Source organism: Strongylocentrotus purpuratus, unplaced genomic scaffold (genome assembly GCF_000002235.5).
Source record: "Strongylocentrotus purpuratus isolate Spur 01 unplaced genomic scaffold, Spur_5.0 spur5_scaffold_12, whole genome shotgun sequence".
Taxonomy (NCBI): domain Eukaryota; kingdom Metazoa; phylum Echinodermata; class Echinoidea; order Camarodonta; family Strongylocentrotidae; genus Strongylocentrotus; species Strongylocentrotus purpuratus.
Genome location: NW_022145597.1, coordinates 20484849 through 20503099, shown reverse-complemented (window position 1 = coordinate 20503099; position 18251 = coordinate 20484849). Strand labels below are relative to the sequence as shown.

General features: G+C 38.3%; 1 protein-coding gene across 2 annotated transcripts in view; it reads left to right on the top strand.

Annotated features, from left to right (window-relative positions):
- LOC584901 (phosphatidylinositol 3,4,5-trisphosphate 5-phosphatase 2B) overlaps positions 1-18251 on the top strand; it is a 69900-nt gene that overhangs the window by 36189 nt on the left and 15460 nt on the right. For both annotated transcript variants that reach the window (XM_030982068.1, XM_030982069.1), the window contains exons 3-15: positions 2858-2999; positions 5269-5512; positions 9766-9859; positions 10231-10311; positions 10704-10922; positions 11381-11519; positions 12138-12232; positions 13245-13347; positions 13888-14096; positions 14900-15017; positions 16106-16202; positions 16991-17129; positions 17526-17625. In XM_030982068.1, the coding sequence (XP_030837928.1) occupies positions 2858-2999; positions 5269-5512; positions 9766-9859; positions 10231-10311; positions 10704-10922; positions 11381-11519; positions 12138-12232; positions 13245-13347; positions 13888-14096; positions 14900-15017; positions 16106-16202; positions 16991-17129; positions 17526-17625 (1780 nt within the window). The remainder of the gene's footprint in view (positions 1-2857; positions 3000-5268; positions 5513-9765; positions 9860-10230; positions 10312-10703; positions 10923-11380; positions 11520-12137; positions 12233-13244; positions 13348-13887; positions 14097-14899; positions 15018-16105; positions 16203-16990; positions 17130-17525; positions 17626-18251) is intronic.

The following is an 18251-nucleotide window of genomic DNA, read 5'->3' as shown; positions in this document are numbered from 1 at the left end:
ACCACTAGTAGTTTATTTGACTGAGTTTGCTTTTTTGTAGTATTGATTGTAGGGTGTTTCAGTGTTAATTCTTGTCGTTAATTTGAGAAGTGTTACACTGGTGGCAGCGGTGGGATATGAGAACTTCTACATTTCTCCTCGACCTTTAGCAGTTTATTTGACTGAGTTTGCTTCTTGTATGATTGATTGTGGGGGTGTATCAGCATTCATGTGAGAAGTGTTAAACCACTAACAGTGATGTGGGTGCACAGGTGACTGGAACAACAAGTGTTCAAAGTTTTAAACTACAAGTCAAGCAAAAGCAAGCAGTATATTGTAACTAAAGGCTGGTGAAACCTCAAAGTTGCTTTTGTACACACTTCATGTAACTCCAAGTTAAGTTCCCCCTTCCCCTCCTATGGCTCATATTCACAGTTGTATTTTGCTAACCATAAGATTGCTCATGATTAAAACTTTGGGTTAAACCATGAGTGCATCTGCATGGCCCTTATAACTACAATATATCTTCAAAATTTAAAACCACAAGCATAACTTCAGGTGTACTTCTTGGTCCGTCTGCCGTGTGAACTCATCTAGAGCCTTAGAGCGATGTAAATCCCTACTCATTCAGTGGGTGATTAACTGCTGTGATAACAAGAAATGAGGATCTTAGCACTCCTCCTGAAAGACAGGCTGAATCTTATACTGCTTTCTAACTGGCTTCTATCCGAGTCACACCGATGAAAATACTGATTGAATTTTCCTCATGTAAACAAAGGTGAAACCGCAGTTTTCCCCCTGTCGCTTTCTAACTGCCGGTGAAATTCACTCGCTGTGGCGAGCCCTTGCCGGAAGTGAAGAATTATTGCGTAATTATTAAGCCCGCGCTCCATCTAGCTAGCATGCAGCATGTTCAACCATAAGTCAACAAACACAGCTGGTTACAATAAAGCGCGCGTATACTGCAACCTTTGACCATTTTAATCGCTGTTTTAATCGCCTTTTTCTCCCGAACGATTTCTAACTGGCAGTTTCATCGGTGTCACACCGATAGAATGAGAATTTAATGGCCTATTTCTCTTCTTTTCATCGGCTATTTAATCGCCTTTTTCTCCTCTGTTGCTTTCTAACTGGCCCTTTCATCGGATGCATCCGGCTGCATCCGATGAAAATCAGTGCAGTTAGAAGAGGGTATTAGTTGCGCTCCCAGGCCCTTGATTCATGTACGCTCGTTACCGAATTGGTTGAGTTTTGTTAAGGAGATCCGAGACGAGCATCTCCTTGGTTTTTTTAATGATGATAGAAATGAATATCCTTGGTTTATTCAGCACTTGATAAAACTACACAATGTCATGAAGCACTTTAAGAAAAAGAAGATTACTCTGACCATAAGCGCTTCGCAAATATAAATACCTCAGTCATCAGGTCCAGGCATCTCCATGGTCCAGGCTTGCCAGCCCATATAGTGTGCACAATTGCATATTCTCCTCTCTCTGGGGAGCCAAATTACTTGTTCACAGATGATTACAATGCTGAACAAACCACAATGATTTTTTACATCCAAATGAGTATCCATTAAATAAATGAATTAATCTGGATGGAGAGAAGCATTATAGAAAAAAAGCCTTGCCTGAGGATATAAATTGTTTAGAATTATATGATTTATTTCCCTTCTAACGCTCAACGGATCATATCATCTTGTATAGACATATCATCTTAGTAGAGACATAACATCGTGTAGAGACATATCATCTTTGTACTATGAAAGCCATTGTGATAATGATTTTCTTTTTCCTTTTCAAAGCTCCTTAATGATTAGACAGGATTGTTTTTCTTCAGCATATATGAAGCTAAATTTAGAGTCAACTTATTATGTCTGGATGTTGGCTGGATGTGGAGCCAATTTATAGATTTGATGTGAATTATCGGATTAACTCATTGATATTACACATGCATGTTGAACTGTACTTGATACATTCAATCAAATCAATATGTGATTTAATCTTTGACAGTTGTATGCCTAGATACCATTTGTTCATACTGATAGTGCCTGAACATCTCATATCATCTTTTAAAAACTCTTTTTGGCCACTTTGTATTTGGACGATTGTCATGAATCGACTTCCAAAAGTGAAAATTTGATTTAAAGGATTGTTTTTTCATTGACAAATTGTGCTTGAAATATCTTTCATAGATACTAACTGCTTGATAGAGGTATGTGCCTCTGTTTCTTGAATAAAAATGTAGACTTTCTCAGTCCAAACTGCCTACAGCTTGGCAGGAGTTACTTGGGGCGCGTTCATGCTTGATTTTGACGGCCAGAATCAGGCATCTGTTACGCGTTTAGTTTAAAACACGATTGCGTTCATGCTCACTTTTGTAGAATCACCGAAAAACGGCGATCACGATCGCCGATCGTAAACTCACAAAAAGATGCGTTTACAATTTGTAAACGCGTTTAAATGGGGTCAACGCACTAACCTCTAGTGGGTCTACGTAGCATGCGCACACAGGTTTGCGAATCCAGCTGAGGGCCACCCAAGGAGAATTGCCTGGAGAAGTGAGCATGAACAGTGCACCGTGGAACTGCGATTACGATGAGCGTTTACGATGAGCGTTACAAATTGCTCATTCTGCCTTTAAAATCAAGCATGAACGCGCCCTTTGTGTTACATCCTGATTTCCTGGACATCTAGAAATAGTCTGTGCCAAGAAGGGCATTAACTTTGCATTCAAGTACACGTCTGTTCACTCTGAGCAGATAGTTGCATGCTGTGATCCTTAATTATTATTAATGTGATTGTGTTGTTAGTGTTAGCATATATTTAATAATGATTTCATGTTTTATTTAATATTGTTCATATGATTTTCTTTACAGTCTTCGGATCCGAACAGCAAGTTCCACCCATTCAGCAACCTCTCTGAGCTCGTTAACAGCTACAAGATTACCAACAATGGTCTCTGCTGCCCTCTACAACATCCCGTCGAAGCCAAGAAAGAAGAGGAAGACCAAGACACAGGTAGGTTTAACGTAGACTATTCTTAGCAACTGGAACAAGTCCAAGGGATTAATAATCAAATTTCATTAAAAGGAACGCTGTGGAGTGGTCATTTAATTGCACTTGTGAATGTAACAAGTCGGCAAGCACAGCAAATAATTTCTAGCTAATATGGGAACATGAGGAGCATTTTAAGAGCGATCCTTTTCATATGGCTATGATATTCTGCCACATTAGGAATAAAACAGAGGAAAATGTTTGGACGTTATCTTTTATCTGAACCAGAACTTGCAATCGTCTTTAAACTTGAGGTACAGGTGTACATGTAGTTCTGCTAAGTAATGACAGGAAATGATTCATGTGGAATTAAATAAAATTACACTGAATGTTCAAGATTAGAAATCGATGATGTCTGCCAAATGATCGTGGTAGAGAGCGGAGAGAAGTAAGTTACAGGGAATCGAGTTTGTTGCCCTGCCACGACCACTAGGATAACATGTGATCTCGTGCGTGAAAGATGAGTTGTGCTTTTCAGTGACCATGAAGTTGTAGGTCTATTTATATTCTTTTCGCTGGTTCAGACAACATGCCCATATAGCATGATAAACAAACAATTTAGAATTATCTTCTGCCAGTTCCTTGTAGAAGACGATTCCATTTCCAGAATCCAAATATTAGCTTGAAGTTTTTAGGTCATGGTAAGATAGAGCATAATGCTTTGAGAGGCTATCTTTTGAATGCTCATCTTCCAAAGCAATTTAATTTCTATTTTGCTTCATTGTCTGCACCCAAGAGTATCCACCCCTGTGTACATGTATAGAAACTAGCACATGCTGTTAGACAGAACGTATCATAAGTAGAATTCAACAAGAGCGTAGAATTACTAGTGAAAGTGATCATGGGGAGTGCTTGCGTCATGCTAGAGTCATTCAGACCTCCAGTTCTTGATCTTCTCAGTTTTTTTACTTCTTTGAATTTTCAAAGGCTTTGTAACTATTTCTCTTCAACTTATATATTTATGTCAAAACTGATTAAGAAGATAAAAAATAATAAAAATCATCTGTTGAGAGTCAGGTGGGTTTTGTTAACCTTGCGTTAAGTGGATATGAGTTAAAACCCTTTTCAATTCGGAACAAATGGATTTTTCTTTCAAAGATATGAGAATTATTGTATGTCAGAGTCAACATATACATGATAATTTCTCTTATTTTTCAGTATGACACATAAATTGAGATTTAATGTCAATCTACATGATGTACATTATTTGTGGCATACATTTTAAGGGTAGTTTTATTGTTTGATTTACTTTAAAACCCCGTCAAGTATAATCACTCATAAAAGTTGAAATACCAGTTATTTAATTCTGCTAACTTTACATTCTGCAGTTGAGTGTGAATGCATCTTTGCTTTGACGTTCACATCATGTTCATAAGAGGTCTCCAGAACGTTTCCAGAACGTTTCCTCCCCACTCATTGAAATCATCCACCCCACGTCGTCGCCACAGTTTCTATTTTAGGGTCCTGGGCAAAGCAAGAGCTTGGCCTGACTGTCAACGAGTAGGCAAAAGATGAAATTGCGGGAATTTCTGTGCAGGAAGTTGGCAGCAATTCTATTTGATTGGGAGGATATCGAAATATAAATAACGACTGTCAAGAGTTAACTCTCTTCCTGCTAAACATTGCTCATGTCACAGCTTACATAATGTAGAAAAGTTTAAAGTAAAAATTGAGTTTTTTTTTGCCTAGTGTATAGAAACCAAATCAATATGGAATATGAGTGAAAGTATAATTTTCCTTGATATATCTTTTTTTATGCCGAGCTGTAGTAGGGTGAGTGGACAAATATGATCAGTTTAGTAAAACCTTTGATGTGTTCAGTAACAACACATATCCTGGACCTGCCCATGTACTGACATAGTCTGGTTGTTCATTTTTTTGTGGAAACTCTCATTAAAGGAAAACCTCACCCCGAAGAAAAAGTGTAGGTTTTGCAGTGGGGAATCTTGTCCATTAATCGGCAAGAACACAATAATCTGTCAGAATAACTGAAGTTATTTCTTAGGTAAAGTTTTCTTTAAGGCTTGTGTACATATCTGCCATGATGACACAGAGTTTCAAAAGCATGTTTACATGTAAGTGTACTGCACTTCACATTTTTGTAGTTCTTATACTATACTATAATACAAATTTATGATACTTCTTGTGTGAGCTGTGACGTATTGCATATCTAGACACTCCCAATGAAGCATCTTTATCTTCTCCTGCCTTTCTCGCCATCTTCTTCCCTTAGATGATGAGGATGAGAGATTTTCCAGCGATACCTCCGGGTCATCCCAAGATGGTCCTCAGCATCTCCTCCAAGCCAGACTGGATGCCATGGACCTCACACCCCTGGAAGGGGGTGACTTTGTGGGGCGGCTTAAGGAGTATGTGAACAAGGGGGTGCGGGAGGACAGCGAGGAGGTCAGGTTAGGCGGAGGCCACGCCTCTAATTTTAGGAGCATGATGATGGCTTCCACTAAAGATCTCACAAGGTAAGAATCATATTTTATGTGAACTTATATTGTTAAAGCCTGTGTGTACTAGTTTGGCCAGGGGGATTAAACCTCCCTGTAAGGTCACTGACAGGTGGTTATCTCATCAAATCAGAAGATCATTAGGGACCAACAGACACCAATTTAGGCATTGTGTGCTATCTAGAGGGCGCAAGTAGCTGCAAGTAGTGCAGTGGGGCTTTAAATGACCTGACATTAGCAATGAGCTTCATTTGCTCAAGTGATATAATGTTAGTGCTTTGGTTGCAGCTGGTTTAAAGGTTAGATTTGGTTTGGGGTTTAATAAAAGAATAGAAAGTGCAAAAAGAAGAAATAGAAGAAAAGAAGAGGGAAAGAGAGAGAGAGAGAGAGAGAAAATAGATAAAAAGATAAAGGGGAGCTGGGGAGATAGACATTCACAGAAAGATGAAAAAATCGGGGGAAGGGGAAGGAAAAGAAGAATGAGAAATATGAAGACAGAGAGTAAGAGTTGGAAAAAAAATGTTAAAACCATTAAAGAAAAAGAGAGAGAGAGAGGGAGGGAGGGATAGAGAGAGAGAGAGAGCAAGCAACTGAAAGATAGAGAAGTTTTCTTCTGATCCCCTTTTCTCACCCTATTCTCCATACCCTTCTCTCCATTGAAGCAAGTTACATCCTTGAATGGCTTTGTGTATATTCTCCAGATTTACGATATAAATATTGAAAACTTAATCATACGTAGCTCTATGTGGGGTATCAATGAGAATAAAGAGATTGTAGGTAGTGAGGTTCCTTTTCAGAGGAGAAGAGTTGATATACTGTAGAATGATTAGCAGAAGGAAAGAAAAGAGAGAAAATTAGACAAAATATGAGAGAGATAGGTAGGTTCATGTTTACAGGGAGCAAGATAGAAGAGAGAGAGAGAGAGAGAGAGAGAGAGAGAGAGAGAGATAGAGATAGAGATAGAGGTGGGGAAGGGGATAGAGAAATTTATAAAGCTTGGGGTGATAACTGATGAAAATATATAATGACAAAGAAAAAACTACAAAAGCTAGAGAGAGAGAATGGAAATACTAAGAAGCAAGAGAGTTAGATATTGGCAGCAATACAGAACAATAGATAGAGAGGGAGAGTGAGAGAGAGGGGGAGGGAGAGAGAGTGAGAGGGCATGCAAGACGAGCTACAGAAAGAGAAATCTTCTTCTCTTCCCTTTTTCTTACCCCCTCCTCAGTACCCTTCTCTCCATTGACGCAAGTCACATCATTGAATGGCTTTGTGTATATTCCCCAGATATACAACATAAATCTTGAGAACGTAATCATACGTAGCTCTATGTGGGGTATCAATGAGAATAAAGAGACTGTAGGTAGTGAGGTTCCTTTTCAGAGGAGAAGAGTTGATATACTGTAGAAAGATTAGCAGAAGGAAAGAAAAGAGAGAGAATTAAACAAAATGTGAGAGAGGGAGTTAAATTCATGTTTATGGGGAGCACGATAGAAGAGAGAAAGAGAGAAAGAATGAGAGAGAGAGAGAGAGAGAGAGAGAGGGGGGAGGGAGGGAGGGGATAGAGAAATTTATAAAGCTTGGGGTGATGAAAATATATAATGACAAAGAAAAAACTACAAAAGCTAGAGAGAGAGAATGGAAATACTAAGAAGTAAGAGTGTATGAGAGTTAGATATTGGCAGCAATACAGAACGATAGATAGAGAGGGAGAGAGAGAGAGAGAGGGGGGGGGGGGAGAGTGAGAGGGCATGCAAGGCGAGCTACAGAAGGAGAAATCTTCTTCTCTTCCCTTTTTCTTACCCCCTCCTCAATACCCTTCTCTCCATTGACGCAAGTCACATCATTGAATGGCTTTGTGTATATTCTCCAGATATACAACATAAATCTTGAGAACGTAATCATACGTAGCTCTATGTGGGGTATCAATGAGAATATAGAGACTGTAGGTATAGTGAGGTTCTTTTTCAGAGGAGAAGAGTTGATATACTGTAGAAAGACTAGCAGAAGGAAAGGAACGAGAGAGAATTAAACAAAATGTGAGAGAGGGAGTTTAATTCATGTTTATAGGGAGCAAGATAGAAGAGAGAAAGAGGAGGGGGAGAAATTTATAAAGCTTTGGGGTGATGAAAATATATAATGACAAAGAAAAAACTACAAAAGCTAGAGAGAGAGAATGGAAATACTAAAAACCAAGAGTGTACGAGAGTTAGATATTGGCAGCAATACAGAACAATAGATAGAGAGAGAGAGAGAGAGCATGCAAGGTGAGTTACAGATAAATAAGTCTTCTTCTCTTTCCCTTTTTCATACCCCCTCCTCCATACCCTTCTCTCCATTGACGCAAGTCACATCCTTGAATGGCTTTATGTTTACCCTCCAGATTTACAATATAAATATTGAGAAAACATAATCTTAGGTAGCTCTATGAGGGTATTTCCCTTTAAAAGCCCTAGCAAGTGTTGTCACATCGAGCCAAAATGTTGAGTCATAAAACTTGTGTCCAGAGCCAGAAAGGCATTAACTCCGATCATTTTACGCATACAACTGCACTGAATGCCTCTCTGCCTCTGAGAGGTTGATAGGATGAAGGATTAAGAACATCAGTGTGTTCAGAGCCAGAGTGCTGTTAACTCATATCATTTATCACAGTGTTAATGCCCTTCTGGCTATTTTCATCATCTTGAGCTAAGGTTTGGATACCCTTACACAAAACCATTGTCATTGATATGCCCCAAATGCATGAAGGTTTTCAGGAGATGTATCGAAAATCATTCCAGTACTACTGTAAAAACGCAATTCATATTGTTCTAATTGATTACAATCTTAATCCTTTATTTACTAAAACATACAATGTGTAAAGTGTTATTTTTCAAATATTGGGGCTGCTTTTAGTTACATTCTCAACAAATTGATTATATTTTACATTACTCCTATGACAATGTCTGATTGTCATTTTGAAAAGTTAACTACTCCCTTTAATACTAAGACCATTGTTTATTATCATCAAACCACTTCCTTACAATACGAGTAGAATAAAGTACTCGATGCAAATTCACTATGTATTGAAGAGGATAGGGAAAGGATAGCAAAGCAAAGGGGAATTATTTTGTAATTTCCTCTTGTCACTGTATGCAGATATTGTTCTTTCATATTGCTTACTGTACATGTATAATTACTGGCAATGACAAGTGTAGACCTATTCAAAGAGTCCTGGTGAAATTGTTTATCGGTGTATTATATGATATAATTTATGAGCATGTAGCTATAATAGTCTTCTACTAGCCTTGAAAACTTGTAGCCTTGAAAACAAGACAAATTAGTCGGTGGAAAATATAAATGATATCAAATTTTCATGCTGTTGTACATTGTAATTGTCTAACAACTTCCAACAAAAGTCTGAAATTTGAGAAAAAAAACAATGGATTTTGCCTCCACTGTAAATGCCCCTTCTGATTTTGTTTGAGGTTTTTAGAGATTAAGCATTGTATTGGGTTACATAGGGGGTTGATTAACAAGTAGACTGCTGAAAAGAAATAAACATATGATTATTAAGGTAGATTTTAATCAACCCCTTCTGTAGTTTGCAGGCACATATCATTGTCTGTCATTGTGCATAACAGTGTCTGCAAAGTGAGACTACAATATGCTCTGTACTTGAGCTGCACCGGACAACATAGCCAGAACCTGTCAAGGCTCTGCTCAATGCTATAGGAATTATGGTTAAGTGTCAAATTAGAGTCTGTGCTTGGAGACTACCCATGAATGGAAAATCCCACGCATGACATTTTGTGTTGAAATTTGTGTTTTTACTATGAATGGCAGCATTTTCCTGGAATTTGAAACAGGTACTTGATTGGGGAAGGTTACTTGTACAAGAGATAATTTATAACTCATTTAACAACAAAATGAAGTATTTCAACACAATTTTGCTCTTCAAGGTTCATATCCTGGGATGACATTTTTAAAGAAAAAAAATGATGGCACAGAATGAGGTTAATGAATAAGATGAAAAGGGATATAGAGCAAAGGATGTTATTGGTAAGGGTGTACAAATTTTAACAAGAAGGACAGGTTGAATTGACTGTGGTTAAGGAGTGAAGGGGTGGGTGGGGTTGCTTCTCCTATGTCACTGCTTGACAGTATTGTCATTTCTGTCACTTTTTGTTGTTTTGTTGTTGGTTGCTTTAATAAGGTGTTTTGTAGTGTTCTTTGCAAACAACAAACTAAAATCAAAACTCTTTTCTCTTTTTTATCTTTCATTTGTACAGGCAACTTAACTTTTTCCAACTCCAACTGGATGCTATGCAGTGTCTCTTTGATGTTCAACTCCCCTCCAATAAGAAATTCACCCTCCCAGATAATGTAAGTCTTTTTACTTCCCCCATGAATTTTCATTTTTATTTTTTAAAATAAATACTTGATGAAGGAATAGATCCATGCCATAGTGGGAGTGTCTAAGATATGTGTTTAATTAAGGGTACAGATATAATTTAATGTTATGATTGGAGAAAATAAGAATGAATGACATTTTGAGTTTACAACAATTATGAAAGTGATGCTCACAAGGTAAATCACAGAGTTGCCAATTTCAGATTTATTGATCACAATTTGAAAACTCTTTTACTTCTATGCTTTCGTTGAAGCCAACTTGATGCATGAGTGGACTCCCCCTATAACCTATTAAACATTGTAGATAAAATAATTTAAGTTTTTTATAACTTTTCTTTTTGCAGTCCCCAGTAGAGAGCAGTCCTGAGAACCTATACAAGAGATTTGCAGAATGTGAGAAGCAGGTCAAAAGTCTTGAGTCAAAGGTGAGCTAATATCAATGTCAAATGAATTCTCAATTCTAGTATATTTTTTTCATTACTATCTTAAGGCTTATCATTATGGATTTATTTGAATCAAAATCAGTTTAATATGTTAACACTCATGTGCTGGTTGTGTAAGTCAGGAAATGGATAGACATTGAACATTGAAAGGTCAAAGGTTAATAACATGCACAAAGTTGGTTGCTCTGTCAAAATTTGAGTGTACAAAAGGTTGGCAGGTTTATTGTTATCCTAAGAAACATTGGCTATATTTATAATTATGAGGAAGTTAAATGTATTAATTTGTTAACAACTAGTATGACAACTAGTTTGTTTTGTAAGACGGGTTGAGTTTCCTTATCTTATTTTACGTATCCCCAATTAACTGTATCCAGGTCAAGGCGACGCTACGTGACCTTTACAAGCCCAGCATGGACTCCCATAGCCCATCCTCCACGTTGGTTACCAAGGCAACCCCTCAACCAGGAGATGATGAGGATGTTGATGATGATGAGCCTGCTACGTACATGCCTGTGCCAGACAACCTTCCTTCTTTCAGTGACAGGGACGTCCGGGATCTACCCACACGCAATATTCTTCCAACGCCGTTCGAGGTATGGAGACATTATTTTCAGAACAGAATCCTGATAATGTTGATTGTTCTGGATTATTGCAGAGAACTATTTTTGCTGTGGCAACAATGATTCAGTTTTATTTTGTCAAAGATGTAGGTTGTTGATTACAATAAAGTTTTCAGTAAGGTATAGTGTTAGGGTTGAGGTTTGGTATACTGTGGTCCAGGGTTGACGTTATGAATTTGGTTACCATGACAAATCCTCTTCTCTTTCATCTGAGTCTTGGAATGGGCGCCCGTAACTATTAGTGTTCATATTGTGCAGCTTTTCAGACTCATGATAAAGGTAATTTCTATAGTTTAATGTGTAGAAGTTTTATTTAAGTATGCATTAATTTAATGCACGCACTAGATATGTAAAAAGGGGTATGAGTCTATGCTCATTTGTTAGTGCAAAGTTTAAAAATGTTTTCACATGTTTCTCATTGTCTCATTCAGGTGAAAGTACTCAATGTTCCATCCTTGACCCATCCAAAAGTCAAGTTGACCGTTGACCTCGCAACTGGTCATCTGGTGGTGGCCAAAATAACAGGCAAAGAGATGAATGAAGATGTCCAGCTATTGACTCATGATAAAGGTATAAAATTAAGCCCTACTTGTAATTTTTGTGTCGTTTCAAATAACTTTACATTTTGAAAAAACAGGTGGATATGATCATGTGTGAGTTTGCACATGAATTGCTTATATATTGGCAAATATACTCTATAAACTTTCAGGATACAGAAAATTTTCATTGATTGAGGTAAGCACAACATGTAGTTTGAGCTTCTACCAGCCTCGAAATTAGCTGGCACTCTTTCACCCACTTCTGTAAACTTTCTCAAGCCCAAGGGATTTCTCAAATAACTTGTTGCTGTCTATTGTTTTGAGATGCATGTAACTGAAACAAACATCAAAGATAAGCAACAGTATAACATGCTATTCATTAACTGACATTATGTTAATTAATTTGCATTTAATCAACATTAAATTTCATGACAGTCGATCCATCTTGTGTTCATCATCATCTAGTGCCGTCCCTTCGGAAGGGGTTGGTGGCTATGCACCTCCATCGCTTGCTGTCATGTACCCTTGCTCTAACCTCTCCGTAGTTAAGACCAGTCCATTTCTTGACATCATCAAACCAAGCGATTCGCTGTCTACCCCTTTCTCGTTACATCTCCAATAAAATTTGTGATTAATTTGTCATTTTCAGTTGCCCAGCTGATCAAATCAAAGACGAGTAACACCAAGCTAGCCATCAAACTGAGCAACGGAAAGAAGAAGGAGTATGCCTTTGAGGATGCCAAGGTAAGGTGCAGGTGCTAGGGTTGTAGGGATTCTTTCTCATGCCTTTCAGTCATAAGGTTAAGGGTGCAAATCCCAGCACGGAACTAGCATCTTTTAACAAGACATCAATCAGCATTTACCACTCAACATCCGGATACAAATTGTTGATATGCTTGAGCGTTAAGGCCAGGTTCATAGTATTACTGTCTAGGTGCCTTTAACAAAAAAGAGAACCTTATCTTTAACTCTTTTTTTCTGCTTTCCCTGACTTTCAGAACACCTTGGTTGACTTTTAACACATATACAGTGCCTATTTTACACAAATGGAATTTGCAGTCCAGAGATTTAGTTCCTGGCAAATGAAGAGTTGATATATCGCTAATGTTTAATAATAATAATAATAATAATAATAATAGCTCACATTTATAATGCGCCTAATACTACGTTTCTAGGCGCGGAACATATTATTACCCCGGTCATCGGATTCAGGCTTACCCGCACACAAGGTGTGCACATTCTCCACTCCCTGGGGAGCATTCCAGCCAGACGCCATTTTACAAGCGCCACTTGCTAATCAAACCACATTAGCTTTCGCATCCTACCGGGTACCCATTTTAACACCTGGGTGGAGAGTGGCAAATGTAGATCAATGTCTTGCCAAAGGACATTAGTGCCGCGGCGGGACTTGAACCGCGGACCTTGTGATCCACAGTCCGGTGACATATCCACTCGACCACGACACCTCTACCTGATATGGTTATGTCCTCTAGATTGGAGACAAGTTATTGTTCTAATTATTGATCAAATTATTTTACCGCTGGTCTGCCTGTAGAGTATAAAACATGCTTGCTTACATTATATTTTATGAAGTGTTGCAGCAGCGCACGAAACGTTGTGATTTTTTATCAAATCATATGAACAAAGATACAACTGCCAAATATAGCCTTATTTACGTCAAGTGTATAGAAACAAAAGAGAGAAGGAACGAACTGTTTGTTCTACGTATATTAATTTGGTTTTATCCCCTGCACAGAAACGAGAGACATTTTGTCAGATGTTACAGTACATGAAGATGGTCCATTCTAAGAGCAAGGAAGTGGATCAGATCTCTGTCTTCATTGGAACATGGAATATGGGTGAGTCTCTCAGACCTCAGACCGCAGACCTTGTGATCCACAGTCCGGTGACATATCCACTCGTCCACAGCACCTATATATGGCTCCTTGCAATTAAAAATCTTTTGTCCACAGCTGTCCATACAGCAATCAAATCCCAGTGTGCCTGGTCATGCAGACAGGCAATTTATCTTTCATCTCTCAATTGTTTGGTTTTCCTCTTAAGGAGTACCAAACTGGAAAACGTCTTAATTACTATTGCCAGTGTCTTGATATGTATCAAATAAAAATAAAAGAAATTTGTTGAAAAATTTCAGAGGCCTACCGCAAAAATCTATCATCATCATCAACTTCAGGTGACGCTGTAAAGCGCTGCTGTGGTCTTCACGAGAGCACGCCATGCAACTCTTTCACCTGCCATTTGTGTTGCACCTTTCATTCCTTATCCAGACACTTTCTTGATATACATGAACGTTAATCGTATTTATAGCTTCACGCTTTTGCTATCTTTTAGTCTCTAAATTCTGATTTTTTTTTTCATTCTTTGTCTCTTCCCACCAGGTGATGCCCCGCCTCCAAACTGCATCACAACGTGGCTGACATGTCAGGGGGATGGGAAGACGCGGGACAGTCGTCTGGTTTACATGCCTCACGACCTCTATGTCATCGGTACACAGGAGAGCACACTCAGTGAGAGGGACTGGGTCAACAGACTCAAAGTGGAGATACAAAACATATGCAGGGTGCCTGGAGAAAAGGAATATTCTGTGGTACGTGAGAAAGGGTTGATGTACTTACATGAAAAGCTGTATGTGGGACTGGGTTGTAGTATGGTTGGGCTGGATGTGTAGAATCACTACATAACCTACATGTATGTAGGGTACCGCAGCGGTAAAGCATATATTGTGGTGAGGTATACTTACTCACTTATTTGAGATTATATATGTGGGATTGAGATGGGCTGTCATCCCAGAAAATTTGTCGGCCGGTTGGCAGAAGGGTAAGCGCGCGTGCGATTCAAAAACTACTTTTCGAATTATTCGCATTTAAAGATTTGTTTTGAATTAAAACTGCTTTCCATCCCGAAAATTGCTTTAAAACTTAAAAGAGTAATAGAAATGTTATAGTAGAACACGGCCACAATTTTTTTCTCGGAAATAAGTCAGTTTTATAAAAGTTTGAGGCAATTTAGAGCTTACGTCCTTTTGCTTAACGCTTCATTTTTTACTTGAAATTCGAGCTAACGCCCTTCTGCCAGCCAGGCGACGAAGTCCTGATCACTTTGAAATCACAATGATGGATGTCAGACAAGTCACAACATGTCCTACTACATATACATGTAGCTCTCAGTATGTAATTATTCTAGTTTTGTTTTCTCTCTCTGTCTCTGTCTCTCTCTCTCTCTCTGTCTCTCTCTCTGTCTCTCTCTCTGTCTCTCTCTGTCTCTCTCTCTCTCTCTTTCTGTCTGTCTCTCTTTTTCTGTGTCTGTCTCTGTCTGTCTCTCTCTCTGTCTCTCTGTCTCTCTGTCTCTCTCTGTCTCTCTCTCTCTCTGTCTCTCTCTCTCTCTCTACAGGTGACGGTGTGTTCACTATGGGGCATTAGAATAGCAGTACTTGTCAAGCCTGAACATCAGGATCGCATCAGTCACGTGAGGGAGTCCTCCGTCAAGACTGGTATCGCCAATGCACTGGGTAAGTTCAGGGCTCACTCACAGATAAGTGGGTGATTCAACAGAACGATGGAATTGCATGACCAGGTGTAGTTAGCACATGATAACAAAAACACTCATTAATAATTATTGTTACCTATACAAGGCATTTTTTCACAAATGATATACACCTTTGATATCAAGCATGATTTTTACTCACCGTGTATGCATGTATTTCCCTTAATCTTGTCCAGAGATGAAAATGTAATGGTGACGTAATTATTGTTACCGTGCGTACACTTGAATGCGTACACAATACTGCGTGTATGCACTACAATAAAAGCGCACTGACAGATACAAGGAAGAATGGAATATGGGAGGATATTGCCCTCTGATTTAATACAGTGGTCTACAGGGAAAACCCGGAAGAGGGCACTATGGCAAATATTGCCCACTCCGGTTTCCTATTCGGAGTATTCTGCAACATACGCCTTTTTATATTACAGCTAATATGCTTTGTATGGGTACAATCAATTATGATGGTGGCTTCTTGTCTTCCCTCATTAGATATTGAATATGCATAGATCTTTTAAAGCCCCACTGTACTGCTTATAGCTACTTGCACCCTCTATATATAATGTATTATTATTATTATTATTATATAGCAAACAATACCTATTATTATATATCACAAACAATGCTTAACTGGTGCCTGTTGGTCCCCCATGATCCCCTTTTTTAACGTTAATTGAGAGCTGATTTGATGAGATAACCACCTGTCAGTGACCTTGCAGGGAGGTCTAATCCCCCTGGCCAAACTAGTGCAGACAGGCTTTAAATATGAAGAGATCCCACTTTGTTCATTTTAGAGTAATCACTCTCAAAGTGAAGAACATGCTTCATTCATAATTATTGTTTTCCCTGTTGATAAAGAACTTCCATCTGCACCTGTGTACCTTTGGAATGCGGCATTTATGCATCCCGGTACATGAAAAAGGATTTACATAACATACTTGATCACTTATCCAGTATTTTCCTCAGTTGATAGTCAACTAATCTGCTGCAGTTGATAGTACCTATTATATTTTAAGAACAGCTTTGCTGTTTCCTTTTTATTTTTGTACAATATAGGTAATAAGGGCGCAGTTGGTGTGTCTTTCTCATTCAATGGAACGTCTTTCTGTTTTGTCAATTGCCATCTTACATCAGGGACGGAGAAATGTACGAGGTAAGCAAATCAGATCAGATCAAGGGGGTGTTTCATAAAGCTGTTCGTAAAGTTGCGCTTGACTTTACGAACGACTTGTATATGAAGTGCCAGATAGGATGCTAGAAGTTTTTCCTGATGTTTTAACAAAATGTGACTACATTTCCAATAACCTCAATTAAATTATGGCAAAAAAGATACCTTTGCATTAAAAATGTTTGTTATAATAAGAATGTTAATCTACATCTGCACAGTTCAACTTTTGTTGATGCAGTTAAAAATGATTGACCATCCCATTTTGCTTTTCATATAAAGTCATTCGTAAAATCATACGTAACTTTACAAACAGCTTTATGAAACACCCCCCTGGTCACGTAGCAAAATACAATACAGAGTGGCCCAAAGATAGCGCAACACCTGAAATCTGCAATTTGAATGTCATCATTAACATAAATGTCATTGGTTTTATTTTGTTCTGATAGGACTTAAAGCCCTAGGGCCCCTCAGTGAATTACCTGCCGGCATATACTGTCTTTCATAGAAGTGAGGTACACAAATCATCATTATTGCATTCTTTGAGTCACCATAAAATTTAGGAATGTTAAATATAACATTCTCTCAAAAAATTCTCTTTTTTATTTCTGTCTTGTTTTTCTCTTGCTCTTCATGTTACTCCCTCTCTGTCTCCCTATTTATCTCTGTCTTTTCTCTTTCTGTCTTTCTCCTCACTGTCTGCCTTTTGGTCTCTTTCTCTGTCTGTCTGTTTTTTTCTTTCTCTCTTTCTCTCTCTCTCTCTCTCTCTCACTTAGGCGGAACAACAACTTTCATGACATCCTTCGAGGACTGAGCCTTGGTGCTAAGGGTCTAAGTCTCTTTGATCTTAACAATCAGTTCCATCATATATTCTGGCTTGGTGACCTCAACTATCGTATCGACTGGAATGTACAGGTATGTGATAAATATATTGCAGGATTTGTATGTGTTTATATATGCTCGTCTTGCTTGGCATAAGTGAGAGAGAAAGAGAAAGAGAGAGCCAAATTATATTTAGTGAAAAATAGATGCATACAGAGAATGATAATGATTCACACCATGATGATGATGATGATGATGATGATGATGATGATGATGATGATGATGATTTTTCTACCAGAGGACATGCCCTTACACTAAGAGCCACCAGTGTTCTGCATCATGATAAACATTTCAATACTCTGACAACAATTCAGGAATAAGCCTCCAATTACACACAAGTAGATCAAAACTATCTAAGAATAGGTACATACTTTATTTTCTTTAACTCTATGTGTTTTGTTCAATGTCGTGAATGTTTTTGCATTGCAGGAGATCCTGACCAACATCAAGAGTGGCCATTATGAAGTGCTGTTCAACCATGATCAGCTCAAGATTGAGAAAGATCAGGGAAAAGTCTTTGTAGCATTTGGTAAGTTGACTCTCATTCAGAGGTAATCTTGCGTTCTGCAGGGCCCCCGTCTTATAAAGAGTTGCGATCGATCCAAATCAATAGCAAGTCCTCCAGTCAATCGCAAGCTTGTGGTCCCCTTTCTTTTATGTACTTATTTGCACTTGCTTTCAATCGCTACCTAGTTGCGATTAATATCAACTCCTTATATAAGATGAGGCCTGGTAATGACAAAAAGTTACTTCTCAGAGAATCAAACAAAACTTATCGTGTTGCAAGTTTTTCATTGAATGTTCCCAACTACAAATCAATCATGATAACTGCAAATGATTTTCCTGACAGGAATAAGCAACACAAAATAAGAAAATGAAGCTAGTCATCCAGAGATATGTGCATAACATGTGGTCTAATACATTACTAGAACTCAGTATTAGTTTTGGGTCATTTACTCATATGCTGGTATTTGTGGGATGTACAAGATGATTCTTCAACCTTTGTCATGAAGAAATATGAATTGAACTATAAATGTGACGTGCACCTTGAAGGCATGTTTTCAACAAAGCTCAAAAACATGAAAAGGAAGTGATTATAAATTGCTTCTTGAGAGTTCTGATAAATAGACACAGATGCATGTGTTATGATTAATT